The sequence below is a fragment of the Pomacea canaliculata genome, linkage group LG7 (assembly GCF_003073045.1).
Source record: "Pomacea canaliculata isolate SZHN2017 linkage group LG7, ASM307304v1, whole genome shotgun sequence".
NCBI lineage: Eukaryota > Metazoa > Mollusca > Gastropoda > Architaenioglossa > Ampullariidae > Pomacea > Pomacea canaliculata.
Window position 1 is genome coordinate 10,792,369 of NC_037596.1, and position 17,854 is coordinate 10,810,222.

The following is a 17,854-nucleotide window of genomic DNA, read 5'->3' on the forward strand; positions in this document are numbered from 1 at the left end:
ACAGATAATGGAGGTAACCTGGCAACTGTAAAAACAAAGGATGATTTGTATTCCCTTAGGAAGATAGACAAATTTGCAAAGGTATTAGCAGATTTTCACATAGGACTCACTACCTACCAGCCACCTTTGCCTTCATTGTACAAAAAAACTTTGATTTGGGCGGACATGACTATAGCCTACAGTTTTTCGTGGTTTTTTCAAAGACGCATTTCTATTAATACAATGAGCAAACTTTGTTTTCATAACTCTTACAGAAATGAATACGTACTTGAAGGCCAGTGCTATGGATACGAGATTTTTCTCACACTGTGTGAGTTTGCTTTAGACGGATATCAAACGAAAAACAACGTTCTGGTATCTTCCTTTGATGCTGATTTCGTTACTGGAAATGACAGCCTCTATGTCGTTTGTCCAGAAGGCCACTTCACATACAACTTCTTGTCATGTGATAAAGCCAGCCGTTGTGGTGCAGCAAATCTTCCTTTACGCTGTAAAACTCAACCAAAGAGTTCGGGGTCGTCTATTGTCACTGAGATGTTTCTCTGCTCCGACCAAACACGCACCTTGCACTACACTCTGGTTTGTGACTTCAAGCAGGACTGCAACGATGGATCTGATGAAATGTTTTGCACACGAAGTCAGACGTGTGACGGGTACCAGTGTCAGAACGGTCAGTGTATTCCACTCGACAAACTCTGTGACGTAGAAAACGACTGTTGGGATGCTTCCGACGAGGACTGCGATCAGTTCCAAGAGTGGTACGTGTCTCTTACTAATCACATTGATCCCCCTGCTGTGATCAATTTTGAAAAGGACGGTAACTTAACGTATAAGGCACTTAGTGTCTTCGAATCTTGCCCCGAAACTCACTTCCGGTGTCCTCCTGACGGCTACTGTTTGCCTGTGTACGTGCGGTGTAACGGCGTGTACGACTGTCCAAACCGGGAAGATGAGGCGAACTGCCAGGTGTACACGTGTCCAGGTTTCTACAGGTGTCGCGCCTCCACCGTGTGCGTGCACATTGACCACATGTGTGACGGCCGACCACAGTGTCCACAACACGACGACGAACTGTTCTGTGACCTCAGATGCCCACAAGGCTGTGTGTGTCAAGGTCTTGCATTTCTTTGCTCAGAAACATTCGACATGCAGAACGTTCCTGCCCTGCGTTATTTAGATGCTAGAGGGAGCGGTTTGTCAACAAAAGATTTGTCTCCAACAATTTACCTCGCGTGGCTTAGTCTCGCAGCTTGTAATCTGCAAGTTCTTTATAATATATCGCTTCCTACTCTTCAAACACTTGACTTGAGTGACAACCTAATCAGCTGGTTAGACATGTCGTATTTCATGCGGTTTGAAAATCTCCGCGTTCTTCGTCTAGCCGGGAATCCATTGCAGTTCTTGTTCACAAGTTACACAGAACCACAACATTCCCCTTTGACGTATCTCGACCTTTCGCGAACGTTGCTGAAAGTGTTTACGGGAGAGATGTTGAGTAGTTTTTCCGCCATACAGGTACTGAATCTGTCCATTAGCTGTCTTACAGAACTGCGCTACGACAGTTTTTATTACATTCAAGATGTGACCCACCTGGATCTGTCCAAAACACAAATCAGAAGAGTGCACAACGACACGTTCAAGCATCTGAAGTCTTTAAAAGTCCTACAAGCGAGCTCCTACAAGCTTTGCTGCCACGAACTGCTGCCAGACCTCGCCCACGAAGTGATGTGTTTCTCACCGGATGACATTTTTTCGTCCTGCCAAAATCTGTTGCGTTCAAAGACTGTTTTTGCTTTCTTCTGGGCTTTATGTGTTGTTTCTTTAACTGGGAATGTATATTGTATTGTGCATTCTGAAATCAAGAAGAAGGAAAAGCACAGATCCGTCTTTAATGTCTTGATGATTAATCTGCACGTGTCCGACTTTCTCACCGGCACGTACATGTTAGTGATAGGGGTGGCTGACGTGGTGTACCGAGACCGCTATTTGTGGTATGAAGAAGCATGGACGGGAGGATGGTTGTGTCAGATGTCCGGCCTCGTGTTCTGGGTGTGCGTGGATGTGTCTATCATAACCTTGACGGCCATCATAGCAGAACGTCTTATCGTCGTACGGTCTCCTCTCGATTTTTCTCTGCACGGCAAATCCTTGGTTACAATCTGTTGCATCATCTGGTTGCTTGCTTTAGTCTTTGCTGTTTTGCCCATTCTTTGTACGTGGCAGTGGCAGTTCTATGGGCAGAACTCAGTTTGTCTTCCTTTACCTGTCTTCGAGAAAGATTACAAAGGCTGGGACTACGTCTTCGTACTGATGCTTTTTCGCCTCGTCCTGACTTTAGTTGCTGGAGTTTGTCATGCATTCAGCGTGTGTACCTTGCACCCTAGTGAGATCTCTGCAGTCATGGCATTGAAAAGTGAAGAGATGGCGCTGGCTCGACGAGTTACTGTTCTTATCGTGACAAAAATTCTTAGCTCTTTGGTTACCAGCGTGTTTGGTGTAATGTCAGAGACAGCTGCTGTCATTGCAGGTGTACTCATCCTGTTCGTTCATACTATTAATGCGTCTTTGAACCCTTGGCTTTACATCGTTAATGTTTTTCTGAAAGAAAGAAGAGATTCTGCGAAAGGTCGTATTGTGAAAGTTCTACGATCTCGACTAAGGGTGTCTCAGAAATGTGTCTGAAAAGTACGATCTGCATTCAAAAATATAGAGCTTTAAAAACGGTTTCTTCTTTCAAATTGTTTGAAGTAAGCATTTTGTCTAAACACAGAAAACTGCACTAGTTTCCTTTTTACACCATGTCACATCTCTCTACCATCCATTGATTAAACCTTTTTCCATAAAAGGCCAATAACGGCGATCTGTCAAGGACTTTCTAAATAATGTTCTTCTTCCTCTTTTTATGTTGTTTGAGGTCGTGAAGCTTCCTAATTTATAACATGATGCGCTACCATGACTAAATTTTCTATTCTCTAGGCTTCTAAAAATGCAATTTAAAGAACTCAGCTGATAAAAGAGTGCTATCTACTTAAAGCCGCAGATTTTTGCTAAAGTGGTCTAATACTTCGTAGTATGTAACAGCAGCATCGACTATACGCAGGGCTCTAGTATACTACTAGAACATCCTACCTGCACTTGCTGCGTGGTTCAGAAAAGGTGATCGAGTGATAGCCAAATAGAACGCGCGTGCAGTTTATCTTCTGTTTTGTTACACACCCCCATGCAGCTTTCCCCTCGAGAAACGACTGGATGCCATTCGATGAAGTGTTTCAGTTCGGTCTTGTCTTGCTTGTCGTCTTGTTTGTATTGACGTGTAAGCTTAGGAAGATAGGACGCTGTCGTTGATTTACGACACCTGCCTATTGCTTGTTTTTATTTACGTTATACAATAAAGCTTACATTTTATTGTATCTTGTGTGGTCTTTTCTTCCGTATTTGTGTGTGTGGTTATAATCAGTTTATCGACAGTTACAAAGCAGCTGTTTCTGAATCGACAACTCTTGTTTGGCACCTTGGAGAATGATTCCTTAATTCGCGCATGCCTTTATAACATTCGTAGTTCATTTTTGCGAATTTTAAAAACTTTTGTTCTTACAGTAACCCATTAAAACTGCATAGTTATATCCCTTTGCCCCATGCCTCTGGCGTGTGTCTGCTCTCCCCTTCGTTCTCGTCGGTGTCTGTTGATGTTTGTCGTAATTGCGAGGGCTGAATGATATTTCCCTTTGTTGCTTTTCCTGCCATTGTTTTAGACTATTTTATATGTCCACGTCTGATTGTTTCCCTCTTCAACGAGTAACTGCATCAAATGTTATGGATTTTTCCGGTTTACAATAAATTGTCAACTCCCCGTAAGTTGTTAACATTTTCTGATCTATTGATGATTTTTCTCACTAAACTTAATACACCAGACCATGACAACTTACATTTCTATCACTCTCATGGTAACACACGCACACACACCCAAACAATGCTAACGAGAGATCCATTCCCCATTACACGCACATCCCATCATGAAAAAAGACGACGTGGTGATTAAATATGATTACTGAGAAGAGTACATGTATACCTAAAAATAATTAGTGTTTGTTTGTTTATATATATATATGAGAGAGAGACAGTGAAAGTATATGTGTGCCTTTACGTTCTTCTGACGGTAATTCAAAGCAGGCACATCGTCAAACAACAAGCATCATTATCTTTCACGATTTAATTTTTAAATTTCGATGTACTATATTTGAAGTCTTGTTGTGTACAAGAAATAAAATAATGCATTATACTGACATTTGAAACCATTTGTGAGAGAAACACTGTCATTTTATCTTTCATTTATAAACGTTATGGCAAACAAAATAGACCAATGACATATACATGTATATATATAATCAGGGCTTCTGCTTACCCAAAAAATTGCGTACAGTACGCATTAAAAGTTCGGAGGACCCCTTCAACTTTCGTCAATGGGGTCCCCTCCAAAGTTGGGCGAAGAACAGGGACCCCTTAAAAATCTGAAGAAGGGGTCCCTGGGACCCCAAAGAATTTAGCCTTAGCAGAAGCCCTGCTATAATGATCAGTACAGTAACAGATACTTCTTGCAATAAAGTCCGAGTCATCAGCAATATTATTATAGTTTATCTCTGATGTTCTACTATGTAATACAAAACTTCGGCATATATCTCAATGACAGTATCTGAGCTGTTAGAGCTTTCTAGGTGCGACGTTCGAATTGAAGGTACGATATCTGTACCACTTGACCAAATTGATCATGACCAATCCCACTCCCTACTCTCCAAAGAAAAAAACTGACAAAACACGCGTCTCTCATATATAAATGTTAAAGTCGCCAACAGAGCTTACTCAATATCACTTATTATTTCCTGAGAAAAACTGCGCTACAGAAATATTCGAAACTGGCTTGAAAAACCGTTAAAACTGTAGAAAGTTTATTGTGCTTACAGTTTTGCATTGCATTACTCCTGTAATGTATTCCCATTATAATTTCTTCTTGAAGTATCACAAACTGTTGCCATTTAAAACATTCAATGTCTTGCAGAAAATTGCAAAATTTGATTAACTTGTCTACCACCTGGACAATGGTTTTCTTCTCTTGATATAACCACTAAGCATGCATATTAAATAGAGAACAAAGAATATAGAAATTGTCCATGCATTCTCAAATCCCTACTTTTACCGATAAGCATGGAGGAAAGAAGGAAGCAGTAATACGGCCCTACATTGCCTTTCGTACGAAAGAATACTGATGTGAGTGGTGTTCACCGGTCAGATGTGTGTTCATTGAGCTCCCTATTTCTCTTATTATGTGTGTACTTATAAAGTGTACATATAAAGTACTTTATGTAATATACTTATCCCGCTGTAAAAGATATACATACTGCGAGGAAAGGAACAGAATCATTTTTATCTTAATGTGTATTATTCATAATGTGTCTTATTTTATAAACTCGATTCATGCAATGCTTCTCTGAACTGCCATGTTGACCGGTACACTCGATCCAGCAAGTGTGACAACTGTGATACCTTTCTGAGACAAGTAGTGACTGCACTGGCTATTGTCCTCTCTATTGCTATCGTCGAGGCGCTTGACTGTTAGTTTAGTCAGTACGCTACAGAGGGGGAGCAGACAGACCCTGCAAGCGGCGCAACCCGTACAGAGAAGATTGCAGATATCAACACTTACACCGTTTAACAGTCACCACATTACATAGAAGCAGACTCACTTTTGACTTGACTGTCGTAAAGTTTTATCGAGACTTCCCCAAGCCGTAAGCTTTGCTACAGTATCACCAAGTGTAGCCGGTACATGTAGTTGTAGTCAGCTGAGCAAACACCGGTCTAACCCAAGTAAAAAAAAATGTTACGTTGTAAACAACCATCTTGCGTTACTCCTCAGCACTTCACATGTGGCAGTAAACATTGAGTTTACTGAGAAAGAAGTTTCGCCAAATTTTGCGAGATTATAGGAGACAGAAGGTGGTAAGGTGTTGCGAGCGAGGCATAAAAGAGGGAGACAATAAAATTACAAAGCACGAAAAAAGGAAGGTTTGAAGGAAAAACAAAAGATGAGAGTTATATCTAGTTATATCTTTTCGCAGACAGATGTGTAGCGAAAACAATAATGACTGAATTCTCTTAGGAAGAACTAACCAAGCAATTTCTTGTGCAAAATCATCTAGCATCTAAGATTGCAAAGTTCTCCGCTGTTAGTCACGACGAGACTAAACAAAGAATGTGACTAAACCGGAAGCATTTAAGCCTAATGCATCGTTTTAAGAATTAACTGGAAAAAAATCTTGTGCCAGCAGTCCAGTAATACGAGTTAGTGTTTATACGGATCTGTAAATTTTGTATTGCGCTGTGTTTTATTGTTACCAGGATCTAAAGAATGTAAGCTTGGACGTTTGGAAGCTAAATGCTAGATACAAATCGCGTAGAATTCAAAAATAAAACGAAATGATACGTTGTAAATAACCATCCCTTTGAAGAATAATTAAAATATCACACTAGGTTACTTGTTTGTTGTAAAATGTTTTCATCCCGAAATATAAAGCCATGCCAAAAAGCAAGCCTCAACATATCTAGTCGATGTGTCTTACCAATATCTACTAGCAGTCAGGTTTAAATACATACAGTAATACTTCCTTTATCCACTCTGAATAATGTAGGCGGCGTCTACTTGAGACAAATAAAAGATAAACCAAGTGAACAAATGTTTGACTGTGTATGTACGAACACGGGTCGACGAAACACCGGTATCAGTACAACAACGGAAGAACAAGTTCGTAAAGAAGTGTTAATGAAATTTCTAAAGCAAATTCTGTGGTGCTAAATATTATTTTTTGGACACTCACTTTGATTATGAGAAGGTTGAGCCTGCTTGCTGTTGCATAGAGAAGCGAACCTGTGTCGATGTTCGTACCCACTGCTATTCGAGCTCAGCCTCTGCGTCCACACGATTTCGTATTTCGACTTCAGTGCTGCCAATGCTGAAATCTTGCTCACACATATACGAAGTTGAAAATGGCAGCAGAACTTTCATTGCTTTCTCAGAAAGGAGAGGATATTCACCGTTGATGCTAATCCAGAATACTGGTGGTTGAAGACCATTTTCCACTCGAAAGGTCGATGAGCTTCTTCTTCTTGTGGACAACCCGCTTGTGTAGATCAGCCAGAAATGATTACGAATATAATCGTATTTAGTCACATCAATTTCAGCGAAATAATGCTGAAACCTTTTTGCAGTCCGTTTAGATGGGCAATTCTTCACCTGATCAAGATTCAAAGTTACTCTTCTGCTTCCACAACGAAATGTTTCGGACGAAAGCATTCATCTTGTCAGTTGTTACATATGAGCACGGAATGAAAGGTGTGAATGATGGACGTTTCCTGAATGCGTGCCTTTTAGATGTTTTAAAAAAAAAAAGAGAGTTGACTGAGAGATGGAGATGGAGGCAGCGATGAGAGATGGAGAATTGGAGGCGTATGCACTGCATTGCCCAGACAGGTACTTGAATAGGGAGAAGCGCCTCTCCGGTTACACAATGTAAAGAAACTTTTTTAAAAACTTGATTTATTTGGGGTTATTCTAGCCACATTGCTCTGGGCTTAACTGATCCCTGTCACATGTTCTTTTCTAAGTAATACTGTTCAGTGCAAGGAATCATTCGCCCTTAGATTACAAACCATTGGTAGTTACATCAAGACTTAAGGGAGGGTTGATTTTATCTGCAGACTGCTCTTAAGAGATTTTCTCTTTTATTACTTCATATCGCGCAAAAACTTACCTCCTTATTTTAATTATCTAAGAAGACAGTTATTCTGCTTGTCACTCTCTGCAGATCATAATCTTTGTATACCTTTTAAATATATTTTCCCTAAAAAGAAGATTCGATAAATTTGTCTAGTTGTCCCTTTACATCTGACGAATAGTGCCAAGAGCTGATGGCAGGCAGAGCAAGACGGACTGGAAAGGAACCGACTCACCTTGCATACCATCATCTCTTAGCTTCATACTGGATGCGGACACCCACCCATACACAACTAAGAGGCAGAGCTAACGCAGCTGTCAGACGTGGAAACGTCGGCTGATTTGTGCACGTTATTCCAAGGCTGCTGTGCTTCCAATCTTCTTATCATGCTCGCCTCCTCTGCTTGTTTCCACTTCTCTAGCACAAGGTTAAACGTGTAAAGGAAAGGATTCAGCGACGCATTTAAAGGCAGAACAAAGATAACCATGAACACACTAAATTCGCCGGGGACGGCAATTCCTGATGCCGCCATAATGCTGACCATTCCTATTGGGAACCAGCACAGGAAGTCAGATACCACGACAGTGGCCAGGCGGCGTGCTATGATAATATCTTTCGATTTCTTGGTCGTACTTTCTTTCATGGAATTCAATCGTACTGACCGGTAGATGCAGACCTGACCCACTGCTATGACCAAAAACAGTATCATATTAAAAACGATCATAACTCCGAAAGAGTAATCGCGACCTCCAAAATGTTTTCTTGTTATTGGCAGTGGTATGCAAATACCATTTTGACTATAAAACTCCCACTCAGAGAGGAATGGTAAAAAGGGAACAGCGGCCAGTGTGAACCCTACAGCCCAAGCAAGTCCACAAGCCCACGAGGCTGACCAGCTCTCAAAGCGGAATTTGCTAAATGGAAAGCGGAGAACGATAAAACGGTCGATGGTGATGAGACAGATGATCAAAGTCGACACCTCGCTGGACATGAGAGACACAAAGCCGGCCACTTTGCACGTCGTGCTGACTTTCCACTGGACATCGTTCCACAAGTAGGTGGAGCGATAAGTTTCATCCGCACACCCGACTATGGCCAGGTACACGCCCATCACGAAGTCAGATACACTCAGGTTAGTAACAAATACCCCGAATCCAGACACAGACTGGCGCCTGTGATAAAACTGCCGAAATAAAAAACTGCCGACATTTCCTGATATCGACAAAACACAAAACACCCATAAGAATATCCGGTACACGTCAGATCGTAAGAGGTCGTCGCAAGACGAAATTTCATCTTGTGGGGCAAAGCAGGATTCGAGGCCAAACAATTCTGGGAGATTCTTCCGGCAACAGAACTTGTAATTATCTACATACACCGCACTGAGATACCTAGCGGCCGTCAACACTTCTTTAGGAAATACCGATAAAGAGTTTTTTCTCGCATCAAATTGTGCAAGTCTTGGGAGGTAGTCAAACCTATTTTCTGTAATAGTTTCTATATTATTAAAAGATATATTTAAAAAATTAATGTTTGGAAATTCCAGAAATGCTTTACTGTCAAATGTGTTTAACAAGCACGAAGACAAATCCACAGCTGAAGGTTAATATGATAGGGACTGAAGCCGTCGTTTGTTAACATGATGAGTGGGTTACCTGCCAAACGCAACACTTTCAGATTTTGCAGCAAACGAAACGAACTTATATCGACGGTGATTATTTTGTTGTAGCTAAGATCCAAAACCTGAAGGTTTGGAAGTTCGATGCTAGAAACATTTGTCAAACTACAAAAAGAAAGACATAACCAGATAAGATAGGTATTAAATTGTAAGTCATTAACTGTCATACCTGAACCTGTGGCATCTAAGAAACGCATTTGCAGATAATCTTTGGCTGCGAACGATTTGGTACAAACAAACGCTAAGCCCTGACAGACGCAGGCATCAGGACAGCGCACTCCACAGAAAGTCTCGTCGTCGTGTTGCGGACACTGTGGCCAGCCGTCGCACACGTTGTCGGGATGAACACAAACACGTGATCCACGACAGCGATAGAAGCCCGGACACGTGTATCGCTGACAGTCCTCCTCGTCCTCGTGGGTGGGACAGTCGTACACACCGTTACAGCGCACGTACACGGGCAGACAGTAAGCCGAATCGCCTGCACACCGGAAGTGCGTTTGTGGACATGGCTCAGAAGATGGTATAGGTGCTTGGTAAAACTCACCTTCACCGTCGAAATAAACAACAGCTGGTGCAAACAATCGTTGCTTTGGTGGATACTCGTAGAAAAAATAGACGAACAATCTTCGTCGGATCCATCCAGCAGTCCTTGTACAAGTCACAGTATATTTATTTGCAATACACTGACCATTACGACACGAGAACTCGTGGCACTTCTGTTTGTGTTTGCAAAAGTTTTCGTCAGATTCATCCAAGCAGTCAGACCTAAAGTCACACACTAGAGTGTAGGGGAGTATGGTGACTTGATCGTCACAGCGGAACATCTCTGTTTCTTCTCCACTAATAGTTTTACACAGGAGGGCAGTTGCTGTTGCTCGGCAGTAGCTGTTTGGATCACACGATAAGAAGGAATGCGTCACGTGACCTCCCGCACATTGTACGACAGAGACATATTTGCGGTTATGCCAAAGCATCATGGGATTATCAAATGTGGGATATACCACCTGCTTTGGCTTTATGGGTATTTGAAGCTTTACGCGATATTCGCAAATGAAACTTTTTATTATAAGGGATACGCATTCCAGAAGAACAGAACGTAAAGGCATAGTGAACTGGTAAAAACCACAAACAGCACGTGATTGCCCCAAAAAGAAATCCTGCGTGGTGTTGGTTTCGTAAGACACTGTACCGTCTGCCCACATGAGCGCGTACTTGTAGTATTTTGGCCAGTCTGTTCTAGATGTCCGCAGGCCGATCATAGCCATGCTTAGTCTTTTTCCATATTGGAAAAGCTTTACAAATGCCTTCCATTCCTCTCGTGATTTCATCGTCGCAAGATGGCCTCCTCTCTTCTTACACTTCTCTTCTGACGAGCGGGCTGAGACTACCTCGAAGGTTTGTAAGTTCTCATAACATTTGTCACCCACGGCAACAGAGCCATTGCAGGCGAGACTGCTGAACCCGCAATGGGGTCCCTCATCCTCCCCACCGTCGCACTCGGCTTCCAGATTGCACTCCAGGTGTTGTTTAAAGGTGTTGTAATTAGGTACTGAACAATCCCACAAACCGCTGGTCATCCTTCGTGGTGCTTCCGGTGAAGGATGAAAAGAAAAATATATTTTGAAGCCGGTGATCGTAAACGATTGTCTTTTTTCTAGATGCAGCAATATGTTCGACTGGATGAATGTTGGGCCTTTATCTTGTCCGTTTACTATTCCTAAGTTCGCTAAGGATCCGTCGTCATTGACCTTGTACATCTTGAGCTCAGGGGGGCCTACATAAGACAAACTATTTACATTAGTGTAGACAGCCACGAAGCTGATCATCATCACGTGACCTTGTGGAGCAATGATTAGACGTGTTGCGTTTGTACCACACGGAAATTCAAGCCCCTTTTCAAACCCATATGACGTCACGTAGCCGGAGCTTGGTGAAGTATACGTTATAGGAAGCGAGTGTAAAACTCTTTCGGCGAGTGGAACTGCAAGGAACTGCACTGTGAGCTCAATCGAACGAGATGTATCTTGCAAACTATCACTAAAGAGGAAAAGCTGCTGATTGGAGCCGCTGAGGGCTAACGTGGGATTTATCTTCGTATCTTTACAACTAAATACTTTTTTTTTACAACCTTCCAAGTCATTGATAACAGTAACTGTGACGTCCATGAAGCAGGGATACAAACGAAAATGTACAGAGCTTGACGCTTGATAGCCTTCAGGGCCCCGCACTGTCCAGCTACATTCAGTAATTGTTCTTGAGAGATTTCTTCCTCCCGATTTCACGATGGATCTCTCCTGTCTCACCAGTAAAAATAATGACCTTGGCGTCAGCACACTCCATGATGTTGATGTCGAATGAAAAAATTGTTCCAGTATTATCATGCTCACTGCTGGTCGTAGTGCGATCTTCACTGTCTAACTGCCGTGTGTTAATCGAGACCTCAGTATCTGCATCCAGTGAAGTTTGATAGGTATAGTAAAGGTCATTGAAGGTAAAGTGAAGAAGTTCATTGTTGTTTCTTAGAACTTGGTCATTTTGAAAGTAGGTATTTATTGACTGTCGGAGTTCTGTACTCGTTTGCAGTACAGAAGAATGTGTAAGACACAGAGAGAGGCTGAATGTGCACATTGTAAGAAACAATGTTCGTAGTAAGTGGTCGAAGGGATTTATGCACTTGTGGGATAATAACGCAACTAACGTTAACTTCGATTTCATTTCTGCAGCACAAAATCTCAGATGTCCTGGTCGTCTTCATGAAGTGCAGAGTGGCAGCGTCTTTTTGTCCTGCTTTGTGTTTTTCTGCGTTTTAGTAATGTCATTATTCACCAGCATAGAAAGAAACAAAAAAAATTTGATTGAAATTTGCGCGTTTTCTTTGTACACAACAAAGCTAGCACATATATATAAAGTCAAAAGTGTTATTTGCGGAGTTGATCAATTCCTCCATACCTCGATGAAGATATTTTTATGTCTTCTTCCAGTTGAAGATGTCCTAAAATTGAATGAAATAAAATAAGAATCAGGTCTACCGAGGCAGGGATGTTTCACATGCAAATATGCAAAGAAAAATTACAAGCTTCTGGACTGGCGTACATCTTTGATCACAAATGCTAGATATTAGTCACAGGTGATGAGTCGATGGATAGCCGCAATTTTCTTTTGAAGCTTTTATTTCCTATTATTTATATTTACGGAGAGACCTAGCGTCTTAAGAAAAAGACAACAATTATTTAAATGATCCCGGTGCAACACGTAGAATCATAATAGGGAAGTGTGAATGAAATGTAAAACCTCAGAGACTCTCAGAGGATTCTGTAGAAGGCAAAACAGAACAGAAAGTAATGAGAAACACCAATCAAATCGGCAAACGTTACGTTAAAAGGACAACAAAAGGATGGCTTGAAGAGGCTTGAATAGCTTTCTTCCAGCTTGCCACAATATGGCAACTGCTCATTAAAAAAATTATTATTTACAATAACTACAGAAGCAGTGCATATGCTGTACAAGGTTTGGGACAATGAGACCAAACTTCGTCAGAAACAATGAATATTCTGGCATTAGAGAACATCATCCTGGAAAAACTACATTGAATCCTGAATTACGACCAGCGACTATGTAGATATAGTTGACACCATCTCACTCAAGACCCTTTTCGAGAAATCATAACACGGCGAAAGTCTCCTTGGTTTGGTTATTGGATCCGTTGTAACACATAGTATTAAAGAGCTGTTGATAAAGGCCGACATAGCAGACTAAGAAGTGACTATATTGGTGGACAAATCTCTCTCTTATGTAAGTCCAGAAGCTCAGGATAAGTTGCTGCTTCACAAAGTACATGCCTCGAAGCCACTAAGCAAAACATAAACTCTGCAGCGCACGACTTACCTCTTTCCCTAAAACATGAAAACAATGTAACGAGCAAGACTCCGTTATCGCGAAGTGAGATTGAGAGGGGTTGACGGTTAAAAACAATCTACAGTGGGGATTGGATAAAGACAGCCATGACTAACAGGTCTCTCTCCACTACTCATAATGACAGAACTATGGATGCAGTAGCAAGCCTCGTCAGACGTGTGGATATATAGTCACCTTAAGGAGACGGTTCCTTGATTAAAATGTCAGCCACGCCCTTGGTGACAATCTGGAATTAATCTGGTAATCTGAACCTTTTAAAAATTCTTCAGTCAAAGATGTTCTCTCGAATATTTTATTAAAAGCCATGCTGGTAAAAAAAAAAATTTAAAAATGGAGATAAGCAGTGTAATAGTTGGAATGAAATATTACATAGAAAGAAAATCTCGAAATCTCCATTGCTTAAGACTATTTATCAAGAAGGAAATACAAAAATTGACCAGCAGTTTTATGCTGACGATTCCTAAAGAGACCGACTTGCACACACCTAAATGTATTTATGTCAGGATTCATAGAATTGTTTTTTAAATAGCTATGAAGATTTTTTTAAATACGTAAATATGTTTACATTTTAAATTTGAAATTAAAAATAATACTAAAATGCTAGAAATAAAAATTTATTAAAAAAGTTCTTTTAAGTTGAAAATTTTACAAATAATCTATTTCAATTATTTTTATAAGAAATAAACCTCGAAGACTTCAGATAGATGATTATATACAAAAAAAGACATTTTTCTGATCAGCGTAAGCAACAGCAAAGCGCAATATATTACGCCTTATATAAACTCTTGATAAGAGTGTGAAACAGGCAAACTCTCCACGACCGTAAACAGATTTCACGAACAAGTCTCTAAAATGACACCACTTCTGCTGTTATTTTGGGTGTGGAGCTTTTCTCTCGTGACATATATGCACTCTTTTGGTGATAGGTCCATGCAAAGATTGTACAATATCACGGAAAATGACTCCTGGAGTTTAACCGAAAACACTTCAAGCTTTGATTCTACAAATTTAGATTCCACTTTCAACTGTGTTCATGACAGCAGCACATCACGTGACACGAACAAATCCTTATTTGCGAATGATAAGGTTACTTTCCAAGATTATGAGGACTACACTGAGAACATAAGCGATGAGGAGACGATTTTTAATGTAACAGTGAATGATTGCTTAGAGAAAAAAATCCTGAGTTTTCATCAAGATCTGGCATCATCCGCGGTGTATACATGACAGAAGCGCTAAACACAACTAATGATGAAAGTTGTATACTGAGTGTTTCCGTTTCCAAAAGGCCCGTATATAGAGGCTACTTTTGAAAGCTACATCAGCTTGTTGAGCGAGACATTGATGCTCAGATGTGCTGAAGATATCGACTCCCTAGAAGATTCCTTACTGTACGTCCCCGCATATGAACCCGTCTTCTTATCGGGGGAAGAACAACTTTATTTCCTAATTGCAATAACAGCGATTCCAGTATTTGAAATAAGATTTACATCGAACGAAGAAGATTCGCGAACATCACTTCCGATCGTGTACACGTCACCGTTGTCTGGTTACGTAACGATAAGACTGTTCAGAGACAAAAGGAGACAAGCACTTCTACCGAATGCGTCTCGCGTCATAGACGTTCATCCAGGTCAAGAGGTCATGATCAGTTTCTCTTTTGTCGACTTTGAAGGCTATCTACTTGATGATTGTCATTTACAAATATTCACAATCAATAATGATGGAAATCTTTCAATGCACATGGATATCACCAGGAGATTAGTTATGCCTGCGTTGGTGTTCAATCAGTCGCTTCAGATAAGGTTCATCTTTGAGTCTCTATCGTATATACGTCGAGGGTTTAAAATGTTATTCTCGTTACACAATCTGTCAGAAGTTCCTAGTAAATTAGAGAGCGGGCTGTGGGATTGTTCCGTACCTTTCTACAACTCCTTTAAGCAGCATCTGGAGTGTAACCTGGTGCCGGAGTGCCATGGAGGGGAGGACGAAGGAGCGCACTGTCCTTACAGCAGTCCCGCCTGTAACGGCTCTATTGCCGTAGGTAACAAGTGTTATGTCGTCTTGAGCTGGGAAGAAGTTCTGTGGCCGATGGCGAGTAAATTGTGCACAGATAAGGGAGGTAACCTGGCAACTTTAAAAACAAATAATGATTTGTATTCTCTTAGGAAGATAGACAAATTTGCAAAATATTAGCAGATTTTCACATAGGACTCACTACCTACCAGCTACCTTTGCCTTCATTGTACAAAAAAACTTTGATTTGGGCTGACATGACTATAGCCTACAGTTTTTCGGGGGTTTTTCAAAGACCCGTTTCTATTAATAAAATCAGCATACTTTGTTTCTATAACCCTTATGGCAGCGAATTATTACTTCAAGGCGAGTGTTATGGATACGAGGTTTTTCTCACACTCTGTGAGTTTGCTTTAGACAAATACCTAACGGAAATCAACGTTCTGGTATCTTCCTTTGAGGCTGATTTCGTTACTGGAAATGACAGCCTCTATGTCGTTTGTCCAGAGGCCACTTCACATACAACTTCTTGTCATGTGATAAAGCTAGTAGATGTGGTGCAGTGAATTTTCCTTTATACTGTAAAACTCAACCAAAGAGTTCGGGTCGTCTATTGTCACTGAGATGTTTCTTTGCTCTGACCAAACACGCACCTTGCACTACACTCTGGTTTGTGACTTCAAGCAGGACTGCAACGATGGATCTGATGAAATGTTTTGCACACGAAGTCAGACGTGTGTCGGGTACCAGTGTCAGAACGGTCAGTGTATTCCACTCGACAAACTCTGTGACGTAGAAAACGACTGTTGGGATGCTTCCGACGAGGACTGCGATCAGTTCCAAGAGTGGTACGTGTCTCTTACCAATCACAAAGATCCCCCTGCTGTGATCAAATTTTGATAAAGACGGTAACTTAACGTATAAGACACTCAGTTTCTTCGAATCTTGCCCCGAAACTCACTTCCGGTGTCCTCCTGACGGCTACTGTTTGCCTGTGTACGTGCGCTGTAACGGCGTGTACGACTGTCCCAACCGAGAAGATGAGGCGAACTGCCAGGTGTACACGTGTTCAGGTTTCTACAGGTGTCGCGCCTCCACCGTGTGCGTGCACGTTGACCACATGTGTGACGGCAGACCACAGTGTCCACAACACGACGACGAACTGTTCTGTGACCTCAGATGCCCACAAGGCTGTGTGTGTCAGGGTCTTGCATTTGTTTGCTCAGAAACATTCGACATGCAGAACGTTCCTGCCCTTCGTTATTTAGATGCTAGAGGGAGTGGTTTGTCAACAAAAGATCTGTCTCCAACAATTTACCTCGCGTGGCTTAGTCTCGCAGCTTGTAATCTGCAAGTTCTTTATAATATATCGCTTCCTACTCTTCAAACACTTGACTTGAGTGACAACCTGATCAGCTGGTTAGACATGTCGTATTTCATGCAGTTTGAAAATCTCCGCGTTCTTCGTCTAGCCGGAAATCCATTGCAGTTCTTGTTCACAAGTTACACAGAACCACAACATTCCCCTTTGACGTATCTAGACCTTTCGCGAACGTCGCTGAAAGTGTTTACAGGTGAGATGCTGAGTAGTTTTTCCGCCATACAGGTACTGAATCTGTCCATTAGCTGTCTTACAGAACTTCGTTATGACAGTTTTTATTACATTCAAGAAGTGACCCACCTGGATCTGTCCAAAACACAAATCAGAAGAGTGCACAACGACACGTTCAAGCATCTGAAGTCTTTAAAAGTCCTACAAGCGAGCTCCTACAAGCTTTGCTGCCATGAACTGCTGCCAGACCTCGCTCACGAAGTGATGTGTTTCTCACCGGATGACATTTTTTCGTCCTGCCAAAATCTGTTGAGTTCAAAGACTGCTTTTGCTTTGGTCTGGGCTTTATGTGTTCTTTCTTTAACTGGGAATGTTTATTGTATCGTGCATTCTGAAATCAAGAAGAAGGAAAAGCACAGATCCGTCTTTAATGTCTTGATGATTAATCTGCACGTGTCCGACTTTCTCACCGGCACGTACATGTTAGTGATAGGGGTGGCTGACTTGGTGTTCCGAGACCGCTATTTGTGGTACGAAGAAGCATGGACGGGTGGATGGTTGTGTCAGATGTCCGGCCTCGTGTTCTGGATGTGCGTGGATGTGTCTATCATAACCTTGACCGCCATCATAGCAGAACGTCTTATCGTCGTACGATCTCCTCTCGATTTTTCTCTGCACGGCAAATCCTTGGTTACAATCTGTTGCATCCATCTGGTTGCTTGCTTTAGTCTTTGCTGTTTTGCCCATTCTTTGTACGTGGCAGTGGCAGTTCTATGGGCAGAACTCAGTTTGTCTTCCTTTACCTGTCTTCGAGAAAGATTACAAAGGCTGGGACTACGTCTTCGTACTGATGCTTTTTCGCCTCGTCCTGACTTTAGTTGCTGGAGTTTGTCATGCATTCAGCGTTTGTACCTTGCATCCTAG

General features: G+C 41.6%; 2 protein-coding genes across 2 annotated transcripts; both read left to right on the forward strand.

Moving 5' to 3' along the window:
* The first annotated feature begins 222 nt into the window (after positions 1-222).
* Positions 223-2,682, forward strand: LOC112568535 (G-protein coupled receptor GRL101-like). Its single transcript, XM_025245854.1, has one exon. It carries the CDS (start codon positions 223-225, stop codon positions 2,680-2,682), a length of 2,460 nt encoding a protein of 819 aa, XP_025101639.1.
* A 13,320-nt stretch (positions 2,683-16,002) lies between these two features.
* On the forward strand, positions 16,003-17,854 carry LOC112568537 (G-protein coupled receptor GRL101-like). Its single transcript, XM_025245856.1, has 2 exons — positions 16,003-16,138; positions 16,284-17,854. The coding sequence occupies exons 1-2, from the start codon at positions 16,003-16,005 to the stop codon at positions 17,852-17,854; spliced, it is 1,707 nt and encodes a 568-aa protein (XP_025101641.1).